The sequence below is a fragment of the Danio rerio genome, chromosome 6 (assembly GCF_052040795.2).
Source record: "Danio rerio strain M-AB ecotype USA chromosome 6, GRCz13ab, whole genome shotgun sequence".
Classification (NCBI taxonomy): domain Eukaryota; kingdom Metazoa; phylum Chordata; class Actinopteri; order Cypriniformes; family Danionidae; genus Danio; species Danio rerio.
In genome coordinates this window covers 56,322,820-56,348,482 of record NC_141026.1, presented here as the reverse complement: position 1 = coordinate 56,348,482, position 25,663 = coordinate 56,322,820, and the positions used below count along the sequence as shown (strand labels likewise).

The 25,663-nt window shown below is 35.8% G+C and overlaps 3 protein-coding genes across 5 annotated transcripts in view; 2 read left to right on the top strand and 1 right to left on the bottom strand.

Annotated features, from left to right (window-relative positions):
- The window catches only part of anks1ab (ankyrin repeat and sterile alpha motif domain containing 1Ab), a 413,081-nt gene extending 412,113 nt beyond the window's left edge, over positions 1 to 968 (bottom strand). Inside the window, exon 1 of one of the 2 annotated variants that reach the window (XM_087254734.1) lies at positions 849 to 968. The gene's annotated coding sequence lies outside the window, so the exon portion shown is untranslated. The remainder of the gene's footprint in view (positions 1 to 848) is intronic. The other variant, XM_087254731.1, reaches the window with a different exon arrangement.
- Positions 1 to 25,663, top strand: part of slc12a5a (solute carrier family 12 member 5a) — a 2,560,186-nt gene that overhangs the window by 2,254,097 nt on the left and 280,426 nt on the right. The window lies entirely within an intron of this gene.
- On the top strand, positions 135 to 23,735 carry ilrun (inflammation and lipid regulator with UBA-like and NBR1-like domains). Of its 2 annotated transcripts, XR_015492773.1 has the most exons (6): positions 169 to 423; positions 4,006 to 4,160; positions 5,769 to 5,966; positions 11,141 to 11,445; positions 21,880 to 22,235; positions 22,277 to 23,724. XR_015492773.1 is itself a non-coding variant. In NM_001013542.3 (5 exon segments), coding segments are annotated over 5 exon segments (858 nt in total). In that variant the 5' UTR covers positions 135 to 259; the 3' UTR covers positions 21,916 to 23,735.

Here is a 25,663-nt window from a genome sequence, read left to right as displayed (position 1 = left end):
AAATGGACAGTACCAAAAAAGATGAACAATGGTTTCAAAACAATCATCACAAAAGGAACAGTTGGAGGAGATATCACAAGAAAGATCCAGATTACGACGCGCCGAATAGCAACAGCTGACGTTCAGCTGCGCCACGGTTACGTCGCGCGTGACGTCACGCCCCCGCCCGCAGCCATGCGTACTGAGCTTGTTATCGGGTCGCTTGTTATGACTGGAGAAGGCCTCGGACTCAATTAAAACTTATCCCCGGGATAGCCGCATGCTCATGGAGGGCATGGACATAGACCTGGATCAGGAGCTCATGCAAAAATTCAGCTGCATGGGCACCACGGATAAAGATGTCCTCATCTCGGAGTTCCAGAGGCTGCTGGGATTTCAGCTCAACCCGGCTGGCTGCGCCTTCTTCCTGGACATGACCAACTGGTGAGTCCGAGGACTCGGCCGCGGCCTACTGCTCAACTGAACTCAACGAGTTCACCACTGCGATTTCTTGCTTTAAAGTGTCTTGCATGTCAAAAATAGCATCGCGACAACAGCTGTCACAAGCACAGTGGAGTTTAAATGGTGCTGAGGCGAAAACCACAACAAGCTAATGGCTAAATGACTGTTTACAAACACAGCAAATGTAGTGTTTCGATTCACGTGCACTGTATAAGTTATAATTTAGACAGATAGTATCAGTAAATAAATTTCCCTATAAATTGTTCTCAAAGAACGCTGCGGTTTTATTTATTTCAGGTGTCAAACATGTAGCTTGTTTGGGTTAGCATCTCGCTACTACACTGGCTGTGTTTTAAAACCTTGAGAGTTCCCTATGTAAACAGCATTTCGGGGTATTACTGACTTACCTTTGCTGACAGGGACCATGCATTTAAAGGGCTGTATAGATAGGGAGCTCACAGTGTTTTGAAACACAGACATTGTCTAATGTTGCTCAGTCACGACTCTTCCAAAACACAGTTCTGCTCATTGAGAGTAATATATTGGTTTCGGTTATAATAAGCGCTTATTGGATGTTTATTTGTTGCTTTTATGTGTACATTTGTTGTCTGTTGTAACGGGAGGGCTTTTGTAAAGTTTTCTTCAGAGTTACGTAATACACGAGTGTACTTTCATCTGAGGTCTTGCACTCAGGCCAACACAACTTTGTCCCTCCCTTCTTTTGTTTTGAACATGACTTTATTTTCTCTACATTGAGGTGAAATTGGTTTTATATTCACACATTTGGAAATTCTCCATAATTATATAGTTTCATAAAAGATTTCTTTGCCAATTCTCAATAGAGAAATCATATTAACAGCCAATGAATATCAAAGTACACCATTGTTTACAGTCATTGTTTGAAGTCATACTTTCATTCAGACCGAATTCTTAAAGTAGCATGGTAAACAATCTAGTTACCGTGTCCTTGTTCAATAATGGATGGATGTGCGAATATTAGGCTTGGGCGGTATCGAAATTTTGATACCGTCTAACCAAGTCCACCCTATTTTACCTCGGTATACGGTACTACTGTGAATAATTAAAAAATTATGACATAAGGCTCAGACAGCATCTCCAAACTATTGGCTTGTGCCTAAACTGTTCAGAAACTGAATACCAAACACTAAAACTGAAAGCATAACAAAATAACATTCACAACTATAATAACTACTTTTATTCGCAACAAATAGCAGTTTATTAAAAAGTGCAAATACAACAGTCAAACAGAATTAAATTAACATAAACATCCAGAACAGTTTTGGCGCAGAAACATGCGCACAAATTAAGTATATTTTACCTTTTTTCTACTGAGTGGAAAGAGATCATTTTCTTTGCCTAGTAATATGTCATTGTATCAGTACAGGTTTTCTAATGAACAGTCCATTTTTGAACCTTTTTGTTGCACATTTGCAAAATTGTTTAATCTGTATTTACCGCGTCTCCCTTTTGGTTCGGTCGAAACCCGAAATACTGTCAAACTGCAGAAGTTGTATTCTTTTTTTGTGACCAGGTTACTTGTTGCTTGACTCGCCATCGTCCTCTACCTCTCTATTTCTCCTCCATTCTGTCCCATTATGACAACCATGCATTTTTAGGCATTAAAAATTATATTTAATATTCAATCATTGTCTAATATATATATATTGTTTTTTATGATGTATAACGGTATTGAAACTGATACTGTTGCTATTTGTAGATACTGCCGTATACCTTATTACCGCCCAAGCCCAGCGAATATAAAACCAACTTTCCCTCAATTTTCTTGACAGCTTCTGAAACATTAACCTTGGAAATAAACTAAAGAAACGGTTTAATTATTTTATGGCGAAACTTTAAAGGCACATGCTTGCTATTGTAGTCCATCAATTCCATATATAATGTCTAATACCTATATCTATCTATATATTCAGACTTGAGTTAGTAGCTTTGGAACTGACATGAGCTGTATGTCAAGCCTCCATGAAGTCCCAGGTTAGCTATCTTATAAACTTGCCATTGGTAATTTTGAAGTTGGGGTAAAGTTTAATATTCATAAATTTGGACTTTCTCCTTAATTATATAATTTCAGAAAAGTATTCTTTGCTAATTCTCAAAAGTGAAATCATATCAGCAGCCAATGATTCCCAAGGTACGACACTGTTCAGTCACATAAATAGTGCTAATGTAGATTTAAAGTCATACTCGCATGCTATTTCACACCGAATATTTAAAGTAGCGTAGTAAACAAAATAGTTACCGTGTCACTGTTCAAAATTGAATGCATGTGCAAATATAAAACCAACTTTACCTCAACTTTCTCCATAGCTTCTTTCAAATGTGCAAATTATTTTTGGATATAAACAATAAAACGTAAAATATTTTATGGCAGAACTTTAAAAGTGCAAGCTTGCTATTTTATTCCATCATGTCCAGATATAATGTGTAATACCGATCTCTATCTATCTATACATATATTTGAGTTAGTCAGTAGCTTTGGGACTGACGTGCCTTCGGGGCAAAGTTGGTTTTATATTCACACATTCAGACTTCCTCCTTAATAATATTATTTTAGTGAAGTATTATTTGCTAAATTTAAATCGTAAAATCAAATGAGCAGCCAATGACTATCAAAGTACAACACTGTTTACAGTCATAAAAATAGAGCTAATGTTGTTTTAAAGTCATACTTGCTTGTGATTTCAGATCATTTTTTTAAAAGTAGTATGGTAAACTATAGCTACAGTGTCACTGTTCAAAAATGAACGCATGTGCAAATATAAACAAAACCTCAATTTTCTCAACAGCTTTTTTTGATAAGTGCAAATTATTCTTGGATTTAAGCAATAACATTAAAAAAAATATTTCATTTTACTTTAAAGGCGTATTCCATCATGTTCATACATAATATTTAATACCTATCTCTATCTATATATTTAGATTTGAGTTGGTAGCTTTGGGACTGACATGAGCTGTATGTCAAGCTTCCATGAAGTCCCTAGTTAGCTATCTTATAAACTTGCCATTGCTAATTTTGAAGTTGGGGTAAAGTTGGTATTATATTCATACACTGACATTCTTCTTAATAATACAATTTCTGAAAAGTATTCCTTGCAAATTCTAAATAGGTAAGTCCCATCAGCAGCTAATAACAATCAAAGTACAACATTGTTCACTGTCAATTAAATGGTACCAATGCTGTTTTAGGGTCATTCTTACATGCGATTTCAGACCCAGTATTCAAAGTAGCATATACTATAGCAACAATACAACATAAGACAAGTTATCTGTTAAAAAATGAACGAATGCGTGAATATAAAACCAACTTTAGCTCAATAATATTGCATATTATAAGCTCTGTGACAGATGTTTTCGTTATAGATAAACTATCTGCTTAATGGCTGAATGTGAGTTGAGGGTCTGTTGATGTCTCAAACTCATGCCTATTTGATTTGTCTTATATAAATGTTCATGCTATTTAGCTCTTGGTTATTAAATAGTCTTTAAATCTCCTTTGTTGATCTGTCTGCCTTCATGTCTTATCAGGAACCTTCAAGCAGCTATTGGTGCTTATTATGACTTTGAGAGTCCAAACATCAACACGCCGTCAATGTCTTTTGTGGAAGACGTGACGATTGGAGAGGGGGAGTCTGTTCCTCCTGACACACCGTTCACAAAGACATGGAGGATACAGAACACAGGTCAGTGTTGTCTTCTTTTGCTTGTATATGAATGGTGCTATTTTTGAGGAGGTGCAAAAATTAGACATTATACCAATGCTTTTGGCTACTAGTGGGCATTTAATGTTGAAATTAATTGTAAATGTTTGTGTATATATATTTTTAGTTTTACGGGTATAATAATACTAGGGTTGTTATGATACTAGTATTGGAAATACTGCAGTAATAGCTGATACGACAAAAAGTGCATCTGGCATCAGTATCGGCAAGTATTTGAAACCATAAACCCAATCCGATCCCATAGTTTTTGATAAGACACATGCCCACTAGCTTAGATTACCAATGCAAAACCCGGAGAGGTTATTTTTTTATGTAATTCATTATATATTTATATATATATATATATATATATATATATATATATATATATATATATATACACACACGCACACATGTTTGTGTGTGTGTGTGTGTTTCAATCAAATACAAACCCCACTCAGTGTTTGTGCTGCAAAACTCCTATCACTGTAAAACATAATTTACTGGACTGTCCTGCTTTTACTGATTCCAGAAGGACTTTTTATGAAATGAACTCTTTTAAGGACATTTTTGACAAAGTGGAACCAGAAAAGATTTTAGAATTTTTATCATGTATTAACACAAAAAATCTTATTTAATTTATGTTTTATTTTGGTTGTTGATTTTTAAATTGTATATTTATTGTTGAAAGATTCCTGCCATGAAGATAGCCTTGGTTGCTGACATGGCATTAAATAAAAAATACATTACATTACATTACATCAATCAAATACAGTAAATAAAATAAAAATTTCAGATGATAAGAATATTCTAGTTTACTGTATGAATATGTCCATGTTTTATTAATGGATAAGTCTGAAGCACACAGATAACTAATTCTGTAAATTTATACAGGGCTAGTATTAGTCGTATACACAACTGTTTCTATAGATATACACTCAGGTATTGATTCAGTACTCAGTATCAGCCGATACCCTGAGCTATTAGAATCAGTATCGGGTAGAGAAAAGGGAATCGGAACATCCCTAAATAATACACCAATGTAAAAATAGGGGTTCATTTAACATGTTACAGCATATTACAAAAATGTTTTATTCAATAGGTTAATAAAACATATTGTTAAATAAAATGCTCATGCAAAAGGCAATGATGACCACAAATAAGAACTTTAATTAACAACTTTTTTGTTAAAAAATGCAAAGGTATGTATTTGATTTCTCTCTATTCCATACTACATACTTTATTTATTAATATTATTTAATAAACATGGAACGACAAATGCGTGAACGTTTGGGAGTACAATATTTAACATAATTAGTTTATTTTGATGTTTTCCATTCAAACATGATGATTGAATTTGTCCATGATGCACTTAATTTTAATTTCTGTTGTATTCTTGACAAAATATATTTATCATTTTTTGTTTAACATATCTAGCACTTTTATTTATTGTCTGTACTTTTTTATTACATACTTATTTTAATTAACTTGTTTAAATTAAAGTTTATAGTAAAGTTTACCTGATTTTGCTTTGTCTAGTCACCTTGCAGTAAATCCCCTTTTTGTCATTCCTGTCTTGATGTATTGCAGGTACAGAGTCGTGGCCCCCAGGTGTGTGTCTGAAGTATGTGGGCGGGGATCAGTTTGGTCATGTGAACATGGTAATGGTGCGGTCTCTGGACCCTCAGGAAATATCAGATGTGAGTGTGCAGATGCGTAGTCCAGCTGTTCCTGGCATGTACCAGGGCCAGTGGAGAATGTGCACAGCCACAGGACTCTTCTACGGAGGTGAGATGCAAATGATGATGGTACAGGCGCAATGTGTGATAAGATATTGAGCTATTAAATATACATTTAAAAAAAGTATACTATGCAAAACAAGCAATGTTGCGTTTTGTAGTAAAGTTAGTGTAGTAGGGTCAGTGCTTGGTATTGTGAGAATTTCACTTGTGTTTTTCAAAGTTGGGGTTCATGTCTTATATTTTTAAATCAATCCCATGAACAAGCTTTTAGTCGTTAGCTGCGTCCCAACTGGCGCACTTTACACTATGCACTATGTACTTATGCACTTACACACTCAGCAGGATAGTACATGTATGTATTGTTGTCCCAAATTGGGCAATAATGTTTTTTTACTAAGCGGAAATTCAACCCGTTTCCCTGATGACGTTTGACGGTTGTCAAAACAGTGAAATAAACGACCGAATTATCAAATAATACCTGCCATGAGTATAAACCGCATTCACCATCAGGAGGTGCTATAATCACTCTCGAAGGAGAATTTTGCTTTCACCATCCAAAATAAATAAAGTTATCCAACATGTGTGCTCGATAGTTCCGCCCCTTCCGCTACGTTAGTAAACCTGCGGTCGTTGAGTGCGTGAAGTCTCCATCATTCCACACTTCATTTTAGCGGCTGAATGAGTGCATCATCCGGGTATTTAAAGTCCACTTATTATTTTTAGAGTTTTTAGTGTGAACACACTACTTACACTATTTATACTACAAAATGGTGTAGAATAGTGCATAAGTATGCAATTTGGGACGCAGCTATAGTTATTTTATTTTATGTGTGAGAAAAATATTCAATTACTATCCACTTCCAAAACTTCTGTACAATAATGATTAGTATTACTTTCGAATTACGAGTAAAAAACGTGAAACTGAGCACATGTGCACAAAACCCCTCCTTGCCTCCACCCCCTAATAACTATGATAATGACTCCACTTTGGCAAAACCAATCAAAAAAGCAATGGCAAAAGCAAGCAAGAAGAGAAACTTCACTAAATGTGAATTGGAAGTGCTCCTATTGGAGGTAGACTGGGGAAAAACTGTGTTATTTGCAAGTTTGTTTACTGGAATAATAACAAAAGAAAAAAAAATAGAGTGGGACAGTTTAGCTGATGCGGTTAACGCAGTGGGGTTTGAAAATCGCACTGTGAGTGAATTAAAAAAGAAATGGTCCGATGTAAAGGTGCAGGTTACGAGGAGAACAGCAGCGCACCGTCAAAGGCCCTGTTTACACTGCTCCAGATAAATGTGACCCAATTCCGATTTTTTTGCTCATATGTGACACAGATCGGATCTGTTCTATGACCGTGTAAACATGAACAAAACGCATGCCTTCGGATATTCAGAGATCGGTTTCAGGCCTCCTTCGTATGTGGAAATAAATCAGAAATAGATCGCATATGTGACAATGCAACTGTCATGTAAACAGGCAGATCGGATTTATTGAGGCATTCCGTTCTGTACATCATTAAACTTGCGAAAATGTGGTGCTTTTCCACGGTTTAATGACAGAAAGAAGATCATGTGTGGAGATGCCGACGCAGTAAACAACATCAGAGGAAACACAGAGGAGGAAAGTGGTCAGTCGCCACAGTTTGCTCCCACCAGACCTGAGATCTCTCTCATACCCACACATTCCTCTGAAGGGTGGAGGACATTATTAAAGCAAATAAACCATAAGTGCAAGCTGCGACGACGGCCCTTTCCCACCTCCGCCTCAAAATCATTTTAAAGTTGGACTAACTTTGTGTTGTAACTTTGTTTTTTTGTCGCTATTAATACACGCACTGCGGCTTCACATAGAATATCTTATTCTCTCCAACACCAGTGTACACACAGGCAAAGGCTACATCTTCTTCAATTACACACACACACACACATCAGGGCCATACCATTACATAAACTGCGTGGGGGTAAATCTGGACTAAACCCTGCTTATACTACACTTCGCATATTTCACAGAGCTAAAAACAAGATAATTTCTTCTATCTTGGCTCAAATGCTAGAAACCGCCTTTAAGCTTTATGCATGCGCGACATCGTAAATTGTAAGGCAAGTGTGAACGCATGAATTGGATTTGGGGTCACAATTAAAACAACGTGTAAACAGACAGGCAAGCAAATCAGATATAGACAACAAATCGGAATTGGGCATCAAGACCTGACAGTGAAAATGGGGCCAAAGTGAGGTCCGAAGAGGCGAGGGAACAGGACATGCTGAACTAACACCCTTTGAGGAGAGAGTTGCCTCAATTGTGGGCGACACTTTACTGTCTGGAGTAGTATCCGTGTCTGTGGGAGACACAGATGTATTAGAGGAACACTTTGTTAGGGCGGTATAGCAGCACCCTTCCGCTCTTATCAAGGCAGCGCCACCGGCATTTCAGCTGCCCAATCGCCTGCTCTACAACTGACAGAGTGCGAGAATGGGCATCATTGTATCTGTGCTCTTGGTCAGTTTGTGGGTTGTTGAAGGGGATTAACAGCCACGTCTTTAATGGATAACCGCACTCTCCTGATATGCAGTTAAATAATTACGCTCAATAAAATAAAATCTTAGCTGGACTAATATCTTTAAGTACATCACTCACCAAGAAGCCAACCATCGCGCACCCTGTCACCTTGGAGCCTTCAATGTCCTCTAATAAGGCCAACACTGCCATTGGCATAGAGGGTTGAATACATTTGCAAATGCTTTTATATGTTCTAAATCACATAATTGGTAAAGGAAAAACCCATCAATTAACCCATTTTATCAATTATAATTATTTTTCACATGTGTTGTTGCGATACTTTGTAGTGTGCAAAGTGTGTAATTGCTTCTAAGAGTCGCCAATGTAAATAAAACAAACACACAAGAAATACAGGTACACCAGACATGAAGTTGGTGCGGACCAACGCACATTCTCACGATAATTTCATCGTTAGTAAATCCAAACGTGAGCGTGAAATCTGGCGTACGGCAAGTTTTTGTGCATACGCAGCATTGATGCATAAGGCCCCAGATGTGCCAGTCAAAAAAAGGCCACAGCAGTGCAAAAACTGAGGGTCCATTCACAACAAACACATTTTTGCATCTGAAAACGTGAGATGCAGTCCTCACAAACTGTTAAACCATGCTAGAGTGAAATAAAAACTTCCATGCCAACTTGTTACTGTAAACAGAAGCCTGCAAGTTCTTCTGACTGGTCAAGTGACATTAATGAGTAGTGCTGCATGTGAAAGTGTAGTTCGTTTTAAAAAATATTTCAAGAGTATGTAATGGTCATGCACATCCATCAAGCTGGTTTTACGTAGAACAATGGAAGTAAAAGACTCTTTCCCATCTCGTGCGCACACAAGCCAGTTTGAGCGCCTTGTGCTCACGCAGAAGAGCATGAACAAGAGTTGTCCACTGCACACGCTGTTTTGGATGCACCTCTCATGCTAGCATTTCAACGTTGAAGCTTACTGAGTCTTAAATGAATTATTAATAACAATTACTGTTTTTCCGTTGTTTTAGGAGAGAGTTGACCTCAACCCTTAAAAGTTTGATAGGCAGTCTCCTAATTACAAAGTGTTATTTTTTATTAATCTATTTATTTTGTACTTTTGCATCACAAGAAGCTTTTTAGTTCTGTAACCAAACACTTCTTCTGCCTGTTCAAAATAAAACCGAAAAACAAATATTAAAAATATGAAATATTTCATGAGACAAAACTGAAGAGAAGCATTTTTAATTTTTCCTTAATCCTTTCTATATAACTTAGTCTTCAGGGTTTCATAAATAAACAAGGTTTCATTGTTGTGTTTATTTGTTTAGTTTTTTTTTTCCTTCATTACTAGCTGTTTACACATTGGTAGTCAAAAAGTGATTAATACTTTAAAATTAGTACACATTAGCCTTTAACCAGTTAAACTCTGCGTGCCCGGTACCGTGGACAAAATGACGTCATCGGGAGAATAACTATAGATTTAGGAGGTCTGTCTGCATCAATAACACCATATGACGTACTGGGTGAAAGCTTAGAATGTCTATTTTCAACTGATACACATCACTTTGATATTTGTTGTACCGTAACGAAGTTATTTACACTTAATTTACACTCAATGTATAATATCTCGATCTACAATGGCAAGTAATACATCAAATTAAAGCTCTCATTCCCAATAATAAGGATCCATCGTTATTTTTATTGATTTACAATCACATATCCAACAGTCTTCGAATGAATCATAAAGCATAAACTAGTTTTTTGTAAACATACAAGGGAAATTATTAATTATTTGCTCCGTGAGCTGCCGGAGCTAGCACAGATAGCCAAACAAGCTACATCATCTTTTACCTTAGGTTGTCCTCTGCAAAATCCATTTTCAGCGTTTTCTGAGGAAGTGTGCATCAGTAAACCCCTGCTGTGTCTTGTAAGTGCCAAACGCATCAAATTAGGGTCATGATATTCCAAAATTCAGGAAAATAAGATAGCTTCGACCTATCCAGATGGATTACATATCATTGGAAAGGTGAGATTCTCGGCTTTACGCTGATGTATTGTGAGCCTTGATCAGCCAATCAGTGACTGAGATATTGCATGACAAACCGAAAGAGGGGTGTCCAAAACAGAGTGCGTAAAAGTCACAGATCAGAAGCAAAAAAGTTGTGATTTCCAACCCTTCGGTTAAACTAACATAATTATTGGATACTACATGATAAAAACAAACAAAAAAAATTTTAGTGTCTCCTGACAAATGCTGGTAACAATCAAAACAATCTGCAGTTTGATGGAGCATACAGGGCCTGAGTTATACACTTTCTAAATCAGGTTTTAGAACAAAAAAACTAAAAGCAGTTTGTGTTGAGGTGGTTCATCATAGGACAGACAACATATATAATACTATTTATCACTTTCAGCAGTTCTTTTTGTAATTTCAAAGGGTTTTCTGTAAAATGACATTTTTGGCTTTTTAAATCGGAAGGCCAAATTCAGGCGGAATTACCCCAAATAGCCTCAGAGCTTAACTGGTTAAAGAAAGTCACATTATTGGATGCGTTCATTGCACCCTCAAGTATTTAACAAAGTCTTGGGTTTAATGAGTTTTATTTATTACCTCAAGTGTTTAATGAGTTATAATTAGCCCTACAGCTTTAATGACTGGAGGGTCACGTGACTGACCTGCTTCCTCTTGTTGTGCAGATGTGATCTGGGTGATTTTGAGTGTGGAGGAGGGAGGCCTGCTGGGCGTCACACAGCAGCTATCCTCCTTCAAGACGGAGTTCAACACGCAGCCACACCGCAGTCTGGAGGGAGACTACAACCCTTTCGCCTCACCACAGAAGAACAAGCAGGACACCAATGAGGATCATCTAAAAGACCCTGGGGGCCCCTGGGAGGCCCCACTGGACTCCATTCAGCAAGATCAAAATGGACTCAATCACAGCTCTGTAAATATTACACCAAATGGTCTCCAAAACAACTTATCAGTAGTGACTTACAGCCAGGTATGTATGCCGCTTTTAAGTATTTTAATTGGGTTGAGTGAACTTTAGCACAGTGACTGAAGTGTGGTTCAGCTGAATGATATAGAGTGAACTGCTTTTGAATCTGTGATAAATGGGACTTTTAGCACTTGTTTAATCAACAACACAATGGGGTTTATGCACAGCTAGGGTTTTTCAGCCAATGATAAACTTCCAGTGAAAGCTTAATGTGACTACTTTCAATTTCATAAGGTTCCTTTTACAGCATCGATGTTGTAATGGGATTAAAATACAATCAGTTAAATAGACTAAACCGTTCATTTAGATGTTCAAGCGTAGAGCCAGATGAAAGACCGCTAGCGCCATCAGGATAAGCAGGCAAGTCCAGGAACTCTTTATATCGTATATCAATCAGACAGTGAAGATCACTGATTTTAAAAGAAACCAGACCTTAAACGTGTCAATTTTAAATTATTACATGACAGTTTACTGGAAGCGCTGAGGCTGGCTGGCTGAAATTAAAAGTCTGTGTGGATGTAGCCCATTACACAAAAGTCTGATGCCTTGAATAACATGAAACAAAAACAGATGACTTGAATATTCTCAGTTTCTCTGAATATGTGATTTATAGTTATGAGTTGGAGTTAAATGTAATTTGTTTTATTCTTTAAACTCTTCCAGATTAAAGTCAAAAAATTTGTAATTTACAGGATTTTGTTTCACAAATACCAGTCATTTGATCAGAATAATTTTCAGAAATAAAAATATCAGATTTTTTCAGAAAAAAGTCATTTGATCAGAAAAAAAAGAAAAGAAAAAAAAAAAAATATATATATATATATATATATATATATATATATATATATATATATATATAAAAAATTCTGATCAAATGACTTTTTCTGAAAAATCTGATAATTTTATGTAAAATTGGAAGGCATGTTATAAAATAAGATTTTATGAAGTAAAAAAATATATATAAACATTTTACTGAAACCTATATCTAGTAAATCTAGAAAATCTGACAATTTGCACTTTTTTGTGCTGGAATTGTGATTAATTACATCCAGAATGAAAGTTTATTAAACTATATATATATATATATATATATATATATATATATATATATATATATATAAATATATATATGAATATATAGAAATATATGTATGTATGTATATATATATATATATATATATATAGAGAGAGAGAGAGAGAGAGAGAGAGAGAGAGAGAGAGAGAGAGAGAGAGAGAGAGAGAGAACATGCAAACTTCACACAGAAGTGCCTAGTACAGTCAGTGAGGCGACTGCGCCACCATGCTGCACAATACAATGTCCTTACTGTGCATGAATAGTGTATTCCAGAACATTTGTGGTGTACTTGAGGTGGGATACTGGTAGGATTAGGGACAGGTTTTGGGGTATGGGTGTGTTTAAGGGTAGGTTAAGGTGTAAGGGATGGTCAACAGTGTAAGTAAAGATGTACATGCAGGTATTTCATTCATGTTAAAATGTCTTTACACAATAAGTATGTTGTAGGAAATGATCGATTAGTTTAAGTGCATATTAGTTAAGACCACCTTATATAAAGTGGAACGTAAATATTTAATATGTCACCCAGCCCAAGTTGTATGCCAGAATAATGAACGATCGCAACTATGATTCATTAACTTCAGTCTAATTCTGTGATACAAATGTTCACAATTGAGGGATTGTTTTAAGCGCTAAGCGAATAGGTCAAGCAATCGTCCCGTACAAGACTCAGTTCAGAAAAACAAGATGAAACGCACAGCAGGCTCTGAAAATCTTCCTTTCATGCCAGAAGTCTGCGCTGGAAGCCTGTCAATGTGCTGACCGCCGTGTGAGCTTTCGGCACAGAAGGTCACTTCACAACAGCGCGTCACCTTTTTGTTCCCTGCCCTGTTTTGTGACATCTAACTAAAGAAAAGAGCATTGTGATGATTCACCGTGTTTGGTTACACCTTTCCCCTATCCCACAAACTTGATATCGCTAAAACAGCCATTTGATAAATCAGTAAATGCCTTTGTTCTGAGTATGGCTAAGTGGCAAAAAGTTATTTCAAGCATCAAAACAATGGCAGTTTAGTAAATCTAAAAACTCATCTTTAGTAGAGCTGGACAATTAATCGTTAAAAGATCGCAATCTCGATTCGACCCCCTAGACAATCTTAATCCAGCATTTCTACAATTGTTTCAATCATATTTCAGGAGAGAAGAAAAGGCGGCTGCACGAGTCTTTTCATTGTTTCACACACGTTGCTCAGTGACACTGACACCTCCAAATGATATTGAATGAGTCACATACTGTATTTATAAGGTCTAATTCACCTAAAAAATGTCATTTTTTGTCGTAATATAATGATGTTTTCGCGATCGGGAAATCACACGTGACGTGAGCTGCTGACCGTGAGCTGTTATCACAGAGAGGGCGCGCGCGCGCGCGCTCTACTTAATGATAGACGCGCGCGAGTCTACTTTAGTGAACAGAACCTGCATATGTTGCGAGTAACAGGTAATACAGATGTGAATAATATTCAGTTTGTGGCACAGAGTGATCGTTTGGGAGCCGCGTGCATAGTATGAACAGCATTTAGCAGTCAGAATGAAACCGAAAGTGTGCACTTCATTTAAATGATCATATCGCATTTTAGAGTTATGATTACGGCAAGCGTTTGATATGTTTTTTCTTTCATAGCGAACACACAGTTGTGCATGAAAATAAATGTTTACAATGTCAGTATAACTACTCTAGCCTATATAATGTTGAATATAATCCGATAATGGCAAATGTCTGATTTTACTAGTGAATAAATTTGTCTAATATGACAGATTGCAAGCATATATCTCAAACATAATAATTCAACATCAGAATTATTATAAGTAGAATAGAATTATTTATAGAAACCAGTAAACCTACACATAATATAATTATCGTTTTTGTGCCATATGCTTGTTTTTACCATACCTTTATTTTACTTATACAGAATCATATACAGAATACAGTAATATCATATTATATATGCAGAAATTATTTTAAGCAAAAAAATCGCGATTCTCATTTCAGCCAGAATCGTGCAGCTCTAATCTTTAGGGTAAAAAAAAAAAAATCTTTTTCAGAAATTTTTACAATGACTTGCAAGTCTCCCACTAAAATGAAATGTAGCACAGTAGTATATCTATCAAGACATGTTTATGACAAGAATCATTTGAGGACATTAACATTAAAAGACTGCATTTAAGCATCACAGTGCTGCCCTAAAATACTCAACAGTGTTTCCTCTAGAGGTTTTTCCAGCTGTGGTGGCAGATCTTTTACAAAAATCTACCAACTACCAATGACGTTATTTCAGTGACAAATGGACAAATGTCGTGATCGCAGTATTACAAGTCGATCTTGCGTTTTATGTAATACGAGCATGCAAAAGTTTTTGCTTGAGCGCCGATTTCATTTGCTCGTGTGCAAAACCTCTTGTACACACCCTCAAATATACGCTGCTAGAGTGCAGATCTTCTTGTGCGCTCTCAAATAAACACTGCTGAAGTGCGATTTAGTGTGTTTATGTATTGGGTATGTCTCCAACATTTATTAGATTTGCTAGGAATATTTATGGCGGTCTCCAATAGACCTACAGTGCAGCATTGATGCGTCCTGAAGTAAAGTGAAACGGCTATAAACTCCAGCAAGATCGAGAAATTGTATGCAGAACCACAGACCTTTATCTATAAATAAATTAAAATTATGCAAACTGTGTTCCTCTCAACTGAAAGCTACGTCGTGTTTGCTGCCCCCACGCATCACGCACCTGTCAGTCAATCAGTCAGCACATAACCTCAAAGGGTTAAACAAATAACGCACAGCACTATACGGTTACAGAAAAGTCTGTGCTGTTATAATTCACTTACCTTTTAATACGTTTTGGTGCAATTGTAACCCGCTATTAAAAACAACAACAATGACTGAATGTTTTGAATGAGAAGCTGTAATGTAGCCGTGGCATGATACATTTTGGTGTGGCGGCCTGCCATAAAAGAATGAATGTAGCGGAAACCATGCTCAATATAATTTTATTTGTCAAAGTTTTACTCCGTTGTAAGCAATATGCTTTTAATCATTTAAAATCTAATACAGTTTTGTATGACAATTAGGGCTGCACAATATATCGTTTCATCATTGATATTGTAATGTGCGAATCCGAAACAGTCATATCAAAGACATCTGCAATGTAGTTGGGGTTATTGTTGACCAGGCATTACAATTAACAACGTAGTGGAGTCATTTAAAATCTTAATCCTTATAGTGAAAGTGTGTTATTTGCATCTGTTTTAAGATCTGTGACTGTAAGCATTTCAAGAAAATTTAAACCATTTGGTTACCGTAAGTTAAACGTTTGTACACTTATAAAGTGTACGTTATATAATTATTTACTTAAAGGATGCAGTGCTAATATTATTATCATTATGTTGTGATTATTTAATTTCTGTTTCTGAACACTGTTTGAAACCTCAGAAAATCATAAATCTTTGTTTTTGTATCTGTGGTGTTTAAGTTTTATGTATATTTTGTTTATATTTTATGTGGATATGATCCCCTACAGAACCATCCCAGTCAATTTAAAATTTTAATTTCTTTACAAGATACTCAAGTAATCTTGCGAAAATACATTTATATCGCAGTATATATTGCAGTAAATGAAAATACAGTGGTCCCTTGTTATCCACAGGAGCTATACAGGTGAAATCGATAGGTGAAAATCAATAGGTGAAATCTGCGTAGTCGGTTTTAGTTTTTACAATTAATATAGATGTTTTAAGGCTGGAAAAAAAAAAAACACTACACACTTTATACACTTTTCTCAGACAAGCATTAACATTTTCACATGTCTCCCTCTTGTTTAAACACTCAAAGTTCAAACTTTCATAGAAAAATAAGTCCAGTATTATAGAATGAAACCAAAGATCAAAACCTGTTGTCAGGCTCAAATATTCATTGCTATAAGCAAAAGATTCATAAAGCAAATGATGCTTACCAGAGCAAAGAAATTTTTACAGCATGTCTGATAATATTTTTTCTTCTGGAGAAAGTCTTATTTGTTTTATCTTGGCTAGAATGAAAGTAGTTTTTAATTTTATAAAAATTATTTTAAGGTCAAAATTATTAGCCCCTTGATTGTCTACAGAACAAACCATCGTTGTACAATAACTTGCCTAATTACCCTAACCTGCCTAGTTAACCTAATAAACCTATAGTTAAACCTTTAAATGTCACTTTAAGCTGTATAGAAGTGTCTTGAAAAATATCTAGTCAAATATTATTGACTATTTACTAAATAAATATTATTTACTATTTACTGAGTAATAAAACTATTATGTTTATAAATGTGTTGAAAAAATCTCTGTTAAACGGAAATCGGGGAAAAAATAAACAGGGGGGCTAAAAATTCTGACTTCAACTGTATATTTATGTGAAACTTGGCAATTAATGGGAAAAAAAGTCAAATCTTTTTTAAAAGTTGTAATAAAGAGAGACTAATATAACTTTACTAGTAGCATGTCTTACCAGTTGTTTGCCAGTTAAATGCTCATTTTTCAATGCTTCAATCACCACTATATAAACATTTAGATTTTTATGTCAGTACTTTAATTCAGCAGGTATTCTTTAAATTAATTGAAATTGTTGTAAATACACCATGCATCCTGCTGGCAATGGATTAATAGTTCATCCATATGACATTTTATGTTCACATAAATTCAGTGTTTTCTTACCAAAGTTGAATGATTAAACACATGCATTTAATGTGGTATCTTCTACATGTATCAAGTCATTTGTTTGTCACAAAAATCTCTTTATCCTAAATATATTTGCTCAGAAATGTCAATAACTTAAAGCGTTTACAAAATGTAAGGTTATTGCCTGGTTTTATTGTTTTATTTAGCTTTTATGTGCTCCAACTTAGTAATTCATTTAGCAATATTATATAAAATTAAAAAAAATATTTATTAAGTAATTATGCAAAAATATTTTCATGATAGATTAGTTGTAAGAGGCCAAATACTTCTAGACCCACCTGACAGCATATATTCCAGCATGATTTCCTTGGTTAACTGGAAAAACCTGTACTGAATTTCCATCCAGATACTCAGAAAATGCTCAATGCTGAAGTTCTTGCTGACTCGTCGTGAGCTCGGTGGTTGATATAAAACTATATTGAAGAAATAGTTTCAGACATACCTGAGGGCGCCTAAAACATCCAAATGTCCTTTTTACCTTATTTCTTAAGCTAATATTGTGTAAGAAAATCATGTAGATGATGTAGGCCCAGGCAATATTCACAATAAATTTGCAGTGTTTATTAGTACCACTCATGTATTTCACTTTTTAATTGGCTGTCAGGTTTCACAAAGTGTCATTTGCCTGGTCTTTGATTGGAAAACGTCAGTGTGAATAATTTACATTTGTTTTCATTTTATAAATATAACTAATTTAGTGTGCCAGCACTCACAAGTTTTAATTTGTGCGCACATTATATCATTTATGCATTGATATATGGTAAATGTGGGTAAATAAAGCCATTAGTGATAGTGTATTTTAACATTGGTGCTTTTAAATTATAATATTAAAATTAATATTGTTCTTGCTTGTGAACGTTGCTATTTTAACCTAACTTTACACTAACTTTCTAACCAAGTTAATTGGTTTTATTAATTTGCTTTTTGTATAATTTACAGTAATACCATTGAAATAATTTCAGAAATGGATATTGAGATGCATACTGTATCAAATGTGAATAGCTGAAAAATTTAGAAAGTTATGTGATCTCCCAGCCCTGTGCACTTCTGCGGTTTGGTGTTCATGTGTTTGTTAGCGTCAGGGTTTGCATCTGTGAATGTCTGTCTGTTTAATAGGCCCTTGAGGGGGTTAAAATTTGCCTCTCGGCCACAAGATGGAGTTCCTTGCAAACATGTGAACCAGTGCACAAAAGTTATTAACCAGTGAACCAAGTTACCACTAAAAACTCACAGACAACCCATAGCATAAACATTTTCCCAAGATAAAAATGCAGTTGCCTTAAAATCTGAGCATCAAATATTTCTATAAAACCAAGTGTTGCATGTAGATTAATCATGATATTAAACTAAACGATAATTAAACAGTGGGGCAATAATCATATTGATCCCAGTGACTTGCATTGTAGAAGGGATCTGATACTTCATGCCATTTTTATTTTTGGTGTGATGAAATGCCCAAAACACCATATAAACCCAGCAACCAGAGCTGTAATGTAAAAAAAAAATCATAATTCATAATTTTTTTTTGTTTTTATTTTCATGTTTGTTTTTTTTATTTATTTGTTTATGCGTTTAAATTAATCTTGATCTTTTCCCCAACAACTATTGATGTTGAAAAGTTTTAAAAAATAACTTTTATTGCATATTTAATGGTTTGAGGTGTAATATCGTTAACTAGGTTGTTGTAAATTATAGTAGAAAGCCATATATTAATAGATTTAATAATTACAAAAATTAAATAATTCAGACGTGTCAAACAGATTCAATCAAATATGAGCATATAAGCTAGGAAGAGAATTGGGTAGGCTAAAATTGTGTGTGCGCGCGTGCGTGGATGTTTCCCAGAGATGGGTTGCGGCTGGAAGGGCATCTGCAGCGTAAAATAGTGCTGGATAAGTTGGCGGTTCATTCCGCTATGGTGACCCCCAGATCAATAAAGGGACGAAGCTGAAAAGAAAATGAATGAAAGCTAGGAAAAGAGCAAATAATTTGAAAAATGCTCTTTTCTGGAGTTGTTTTCTGTAGTGAACTATTAGCCTGCGGACATTAATGAATCCTGAGGTAAACATAGTGACGTTGTTTACTTGCTTGTTTACAAATGCTTAAGTGATTACATGAGACGTAGGCATGTCAATAATCAATATATGGACTTATCACACGTTAACACATGGACATGACCTCAGTCATTTTTGGTGATGCAATATTAATCCCCCATAGCTAAAAAAAAAAAAATTCTAGCAACACTTCAGCTTATTGCGCAGCCTCTCTTCAGTATGATCAAAAAAACACTTTAGTATTTACTAGAAATTACTACAGTAGATTTTCATGTGGGTGCCTGAAGGCTGAAACTAGATCTGGTTGCAGATATGGCAGTCTCTGTTACTTTTTATCTTGCACTTTTTTGTTCACTTTTATTATTATTATTTATTTAGAATAGACTTTTTTACATACTGATTCCTATTCCTAATTATTTAAAAGACTATAATTAAATGAAGTAATCTTAAAAATAAAATATGATGTGTTTTTTGGAAGTGTGTCCTTGCATTGTGATGATATTAAATTGTCATTCTGGCATTTAATAATGAGTGGCATAAAATGGTCTTAAAATGACAATACTATTGTTTATCGCAATATATTTTGGTTTAAAATGTCATACAACATAAAATAGATATCATGACAGGCCTAAAGAGACCTGTATTTATTGGTTGTTATAACTGCTAGTAGCATAGAGGAAGGAATGACACTTCAGAGTGAAAACAGCTTCTATTGTTTGCATTTCCTGATGAAATGGGCAGAATTTGAAAGAGCAGCCTTTATTGTTGTTGTTATAATTTCTGATTAAGTGTTATCAATTAAAACAGCACAGACAAGAAAGTTTACAGTGGGATTTACAAATTATAAATCAATATGAAAGAGAAGGTTCAGCCCAAATTCAAAATTTACTCACCCTCAAGAATTGATATTTTGAAACTCTTGGAAAACTGTAATCATTGACATCCATAGCAGGGGAAAAATAAATACTATGGAAGTCAACGGTGACAGGTTTCTAACCTTCTTCCAAATGTCTTCATTTGTGTGTTCAACTGAAGAAAAAAACTCAAACAGGTTTGAAACGAGTGGAGGGGGAGTAAATGACTGAATCTTTAGTTGAACTATGCCATTAATTCATTAAAAAGAGACAAACCGTTGCCTTAGAATTATAAGGTTCTATCTGACATTTTTGTCAAAATTGAGTTATTGACATATTCTTATTAAATGACAACTTATTTACATTATAGGATGTTTTTTTATAAGTTGTTTACATTTTAAGACTTTTTATAAAAAAAAAAAAACATGTTACACACATACTGTTTGCTATGGAATGTAAAAACGTTGAAGCTCAGTATCTCAAAATCATTCAGAACGCATATAAAACCTTATAATTCCAAGGTGACAGTAGTTGAAGTCAAAATTATTAGCCTGGCCTTTTTCAAAAATTTTCCAAATGATGTTTGACAGAGCAAGAAAATTTTCACATTATTTCCTATTATAGTTTATAGTCGTATTTGTTTTATTTTGGCTAGAATTAAAGCAGTTTTACATAAAAAATAAAAATAAAAAATAAAAACATTTCAAGGTCAGTATCATTAGCTTCCTTAAGCATTATTTTTTTTGATTGTCTACAGAACAAACCATCAGCATTTGCCTAATTACACTAAGGGTGCTTTCACACCTAGATTGTTTTGTTTTGAAACAGGGATTAACATTTTTACAGTGTTGCACTTTGTTCTTTGTGCAGTTCACCGAATATAAATCAGACTTTCTTATACATAGCATTGGCTATAATTATGCATTATAGGCTTTACATTATAGAGAGAGATGACAGATAAACCAAGACTGTAGTCAGTCATTTTCCTAACAGACAACCGCTTTCGTTAATATTTCAGCATGCTTTCATATTTGACATGAAATGCACATTAACTGGTACGAATGATGACATCCCGCCCTACTCCTAATTCTCTCTTCATATAGCCATAAATGCCTATTACATATCCATAATACACTGTGATAGAGCCTGGCTTGTTAGTTCATTGGATTGAATTACTTTCTCACAACAACCGATCCGCTCCACAGTTTGTTTCAATCCAGTCGAGACCACCTCATTCAGGCGATCTCAGACCGATTGTTTTGGCATGGATCCAAGCATGATTGCTGTATTCACATATGCAAAATGAACCGCGCTAACTGGGGAAGCATGCCAGGTTCTGAAATAAAAAACACCCTAACTTGCCTAATTAACCTAGTTAAGCCTTTAAACTGCACTTTAGGCTAAATAATAGTGTCTTGAAAAAATATCTAGTCAAATGTTATGTACTGTTATCATGGCAAAGATAAAGACATCAGTTATTAATGTTATCAAAACTATTATGTTTAGAAATGTGTTCTTCTTTTCGTTGATCTTCTTTTTGTTCAACAGAAACTGGGCAAATAAATATACAGGCAGGCTAATAATTCAGGAGGCCTAATAAGTCTGACTTCAACTGTATATAAAACAATAAGTTTCAAAGGATGTTGACCACATGCAATTCTTAAAACGAAGCTTAAAAAAGCAAACCCATAGTAAGCGTGTACAATTTCTTCATCTCTTTGTTTTACTTTTTTCGCAGGGCATTAATGGACCCTTCCCGTTTGGACAGTCTTAAGATACAGAAACCACCTGGTGGCTCATCAGAGCTGCTGCTTTTGCCCTTTTCTGGGTTTCAGTGAGAGAAGGAACGGATTTACTCTAAAGACTTGGTGACCCTCCTTCTCCCCCTCCGATCACAACATCACATAAATGTGTGGACAAATCTGTTTGGCTCCAAATCAATACTGAACCAACACCTGAGTTACGCATGTGTGAATGCTAGATTTAGACGAGTGCTAGAAGTTCTAAAGAGATATAATGAAAAAATACACCTTTTTTTGATCTGTATTGTCACATTACAGCAGTTAATTCAGATGTGTGTGTGTGTGTGTGTGTGTGTGTGTGTGTGTGTGTGTGTGTGTGTGTGTGTGTGTGAGTTCACGAGAGAAAGAGGCAGAGTGATGGATGAATGAATCTCTCAAGAACGCCAGTCACGTTTCACCGCAAAATCAGCAGAAATGGCATCGAAGTTATACTTCGCATGAAGAATATTACGCTTTTTTTTGTTGAGATTTTAAGATCGTTTTACCTCATGATATTTTTCATAACAAATTTCCATTATATAACTGATCTTTGTGTGTGTGTGCGCGTGTGTAATTCCCATTGTTTCTCACCTTTAAATTAAATGATTGTATTACTTTTTTTAAAAAGATATTGCACTATTTTTATCAGACTGATGGAAATACATTCAAGAAAACACAAAGTACTAATAATTTATCATTTAAATAATACATAACATCAAACACGGAAAGATTAAATGTATAGTTCACCCAAAAAAGTCATTTATTCTCCCTTAGGTGGTTTTAAACCTAAAAGTTTCTTTCTATTGAACACTAAAGAAGATATGTTGAAGCATGCTGGCACCCATTGTGTTTATTTTTTCCTACTATGGAAGTCCCAGCAGCCAGCATTTTTCAAAGTAGCTTCTTTTCGAGTGAGTTAATGATGGCAGAATTGTCATTTTTGGGTGAACTGTCCCTTTAAATTGCATACTTGATACTCTTAAGCAAAGTATAATTCCTAATGTCTCTGGATTTGCTGTGAAGCGTGACTGGAGTTTGTTTTTGAAACCTTTCTTTTCTTTTTTTGCGAGAATCACCTCAATATGTGCGCGACTGAGTGTTTCAGCAATGCACAAAAGCCATCAACAAAGAATTAATGCCTGTCAAGTAGTTTTTCATCAATGTTCTTTGACTTTTTCCTTATAAAGTGATTACTAAAAAACAAAACAAGAGGTCAGCGTGCCTGCTTGGAGGTGTGTAATTGACAAACGATTTCATATGGTCCTCTGCTAGCTAATTTTATCACGCTTCGGATTCGGTAACAGAAAAACCCAGCAAACCTGTACAGCATACATGAGCAGATTATGTCTCATTTCTAATGAAGTATACATCCGTACTGCCACCACAGGTCAAGTCATAGCTGTTGTCAGAGATGACCGTACTATCTAGTTGCTGTTGTCATATTTGTTTACATTGATGTTGTTCTAGAGTGCTGATGTTGGTGACACAATCCATCTGAGATGATAGTAAGCGGATGTGGCTTTGGTTCCCTTGTTTACTGACCTAAGAGTTCGCAAGCACATTTGATTTGTCTTTTCCCAATCACATGTTTCTGTTCTTCACCTAGACCTACGATGGTATTAAGCTGTTTTAAATGAGCTGAGGGTGTTTTAATGAGAGGAAAGCTTGTGTGAGTGTGTGTGTGTGTGTGTGTGTGTGTGTGTGTGAGTTCATTTTAAAGGAATATTCTGGGTTAAGTGCATGTGGTGTGATGGAAAATAATTGAGATTTGTATACCTCTCTTAATAAAACTGAACTGAAAATGCATTGTTTATATATGTCTACGATTGGAAGTTTCATGAGGCGATAACTTCTATTGTACACTTTTATTTGGGGTTTGTTATTTGGTCACTTTACAGCAGTCCTGGAGATCTACCTTTCTGCAGAGTTCAGCTGCAACCTTGATCAAACACACTAGTTCAGGCATGTCCAAACTCGGTCCTGGACGGCCGGTGTCCTGCACAGTTTAGTTCCAACCCCAATCAGACACAGCTGGGATAGCTAATCAAGCTCTTACTAGGCTTTCTAGAAACATCCTTGCAGGTGTGTTGAGGCAAGTTGGAGCTAAAATCTGCTGGACACCGGCCCTCCAGGACTGAGTTTGGACGCCCCTGCACTAGTTGTTCTTGATTAGAATTGGAGCTGAACTCTGCAGGAAGATAGATCTACAGCACAGGTGTCAAACTCAGTTCCAAAAGGGCCGCAGCTCTGCACAGTTTAGTTCCAACCCTAATTGAACACACCTGATCAAACTAATTGAGTCCTTCAGGCTTGTTTGAAACCTACAGGTAAGTGTGTTGGAGCAGGGTTGGAACTAAACTGTGCAGGGCTTCGGCCCTCCAGGAATTGAGTTTGACACCCCTGATCTACAGGAACAGGATTGGGCACCACTGCTTTACAATAAGGTTTCAATAGTTAATGATGGCTAATGCATTTACTAGCATGAATTAATTATAAACCAGGGGGGTCCAAACTCGGTCCTGGAGGGCCAATGTCCTGCATAGTTTAGCTCAAACATCCTTCATCACACCTGCCTGGAGGTTTCTAGTATATCAAGAAAGGGCTTGATTGGCTGGTTCAGGCGTGTTTGATTGGGGTTAGAACTAAAACATGCAGGACACCGGCCCTTCAGGACCGAGTTTGGACCCCCCTGGTATAAATGCAGCTTTTATTAATCATGGTTCAACATTTACTAATGCATTATTAGCATCCAAATGCATTATTTTTAGCATTAGTTAATGCACTATGAGTTGAAACTTGCAACGAACAGCTATTTTCGTTGCCTAACGTTAAATAACATGAGAAAATACTGAAGTGTGTTGTTCGTTCATGTTAGTAAATGCGCTAATATTAACTAATACAACCTTATTGTAAAGTGTTACCAACTTAATCAACCAAATGTTTGTTTTTCTGAGCTATTGCATTTAACCAAAAATATTCTTTTAATTTGTATTCCTGAGTTATTGCGAAAAGGTTGAGCTGGAAAGCTCCGAGTAATATTTTAACGCAGAAAGAAAGTGTTTGTGGAGTGTATTCGGTTTAAATCGTGCCTCTGTGTTTGATATGATGGAAGGCTTCGTGGATGTTTATATCTTGCTAAATATATCCGAAAGGCGCCATTTTTACTCACCGTTTGTTTAGCTGCAATTTATAAAACATTAACGACGCTTATTTATCGGTCCGTTTACTACAATAAGGATAAAAGCGTTTCGATAAATGGCCTGCCATCCTCGAGCAGTATGCAAATCGATGACCAATCTAAATTGACCTTTACGTCAAGGCGAACGAGATTACAGTGTCAGCACGTCCTGTTCAATTGAATTCGTCAGGCAATTCTTGTCCGTTTCACTGATTTCTATGCACCTGGAAGATTTTGCCATTACCGATACTGACATTGCGTCCGGATTTGTAGAATTGCTGTGGCTTCAGTACATTGCAAACGATCTATGCAGTGTTTTAAGGGGGAAACGTTCCCCTTTCATATTCCACAAAAGTTGCACTCGCAGCTGAAGCATAACGGAAGTAAATGTCCCGAAACTGGTGGCTGTTTAATGTTGAAGTAGACTGACGTGCTCGGCCCGTGCACAGCTCATTGGATGATGTCATGGCTTCATCAGCCTGAGCTGTTACTAGTGAATGTCCTCATCCCAGGCGCTGCACACTTCACAGCCTCTTCTTTTTTGCCCATTTATAATTACGCTC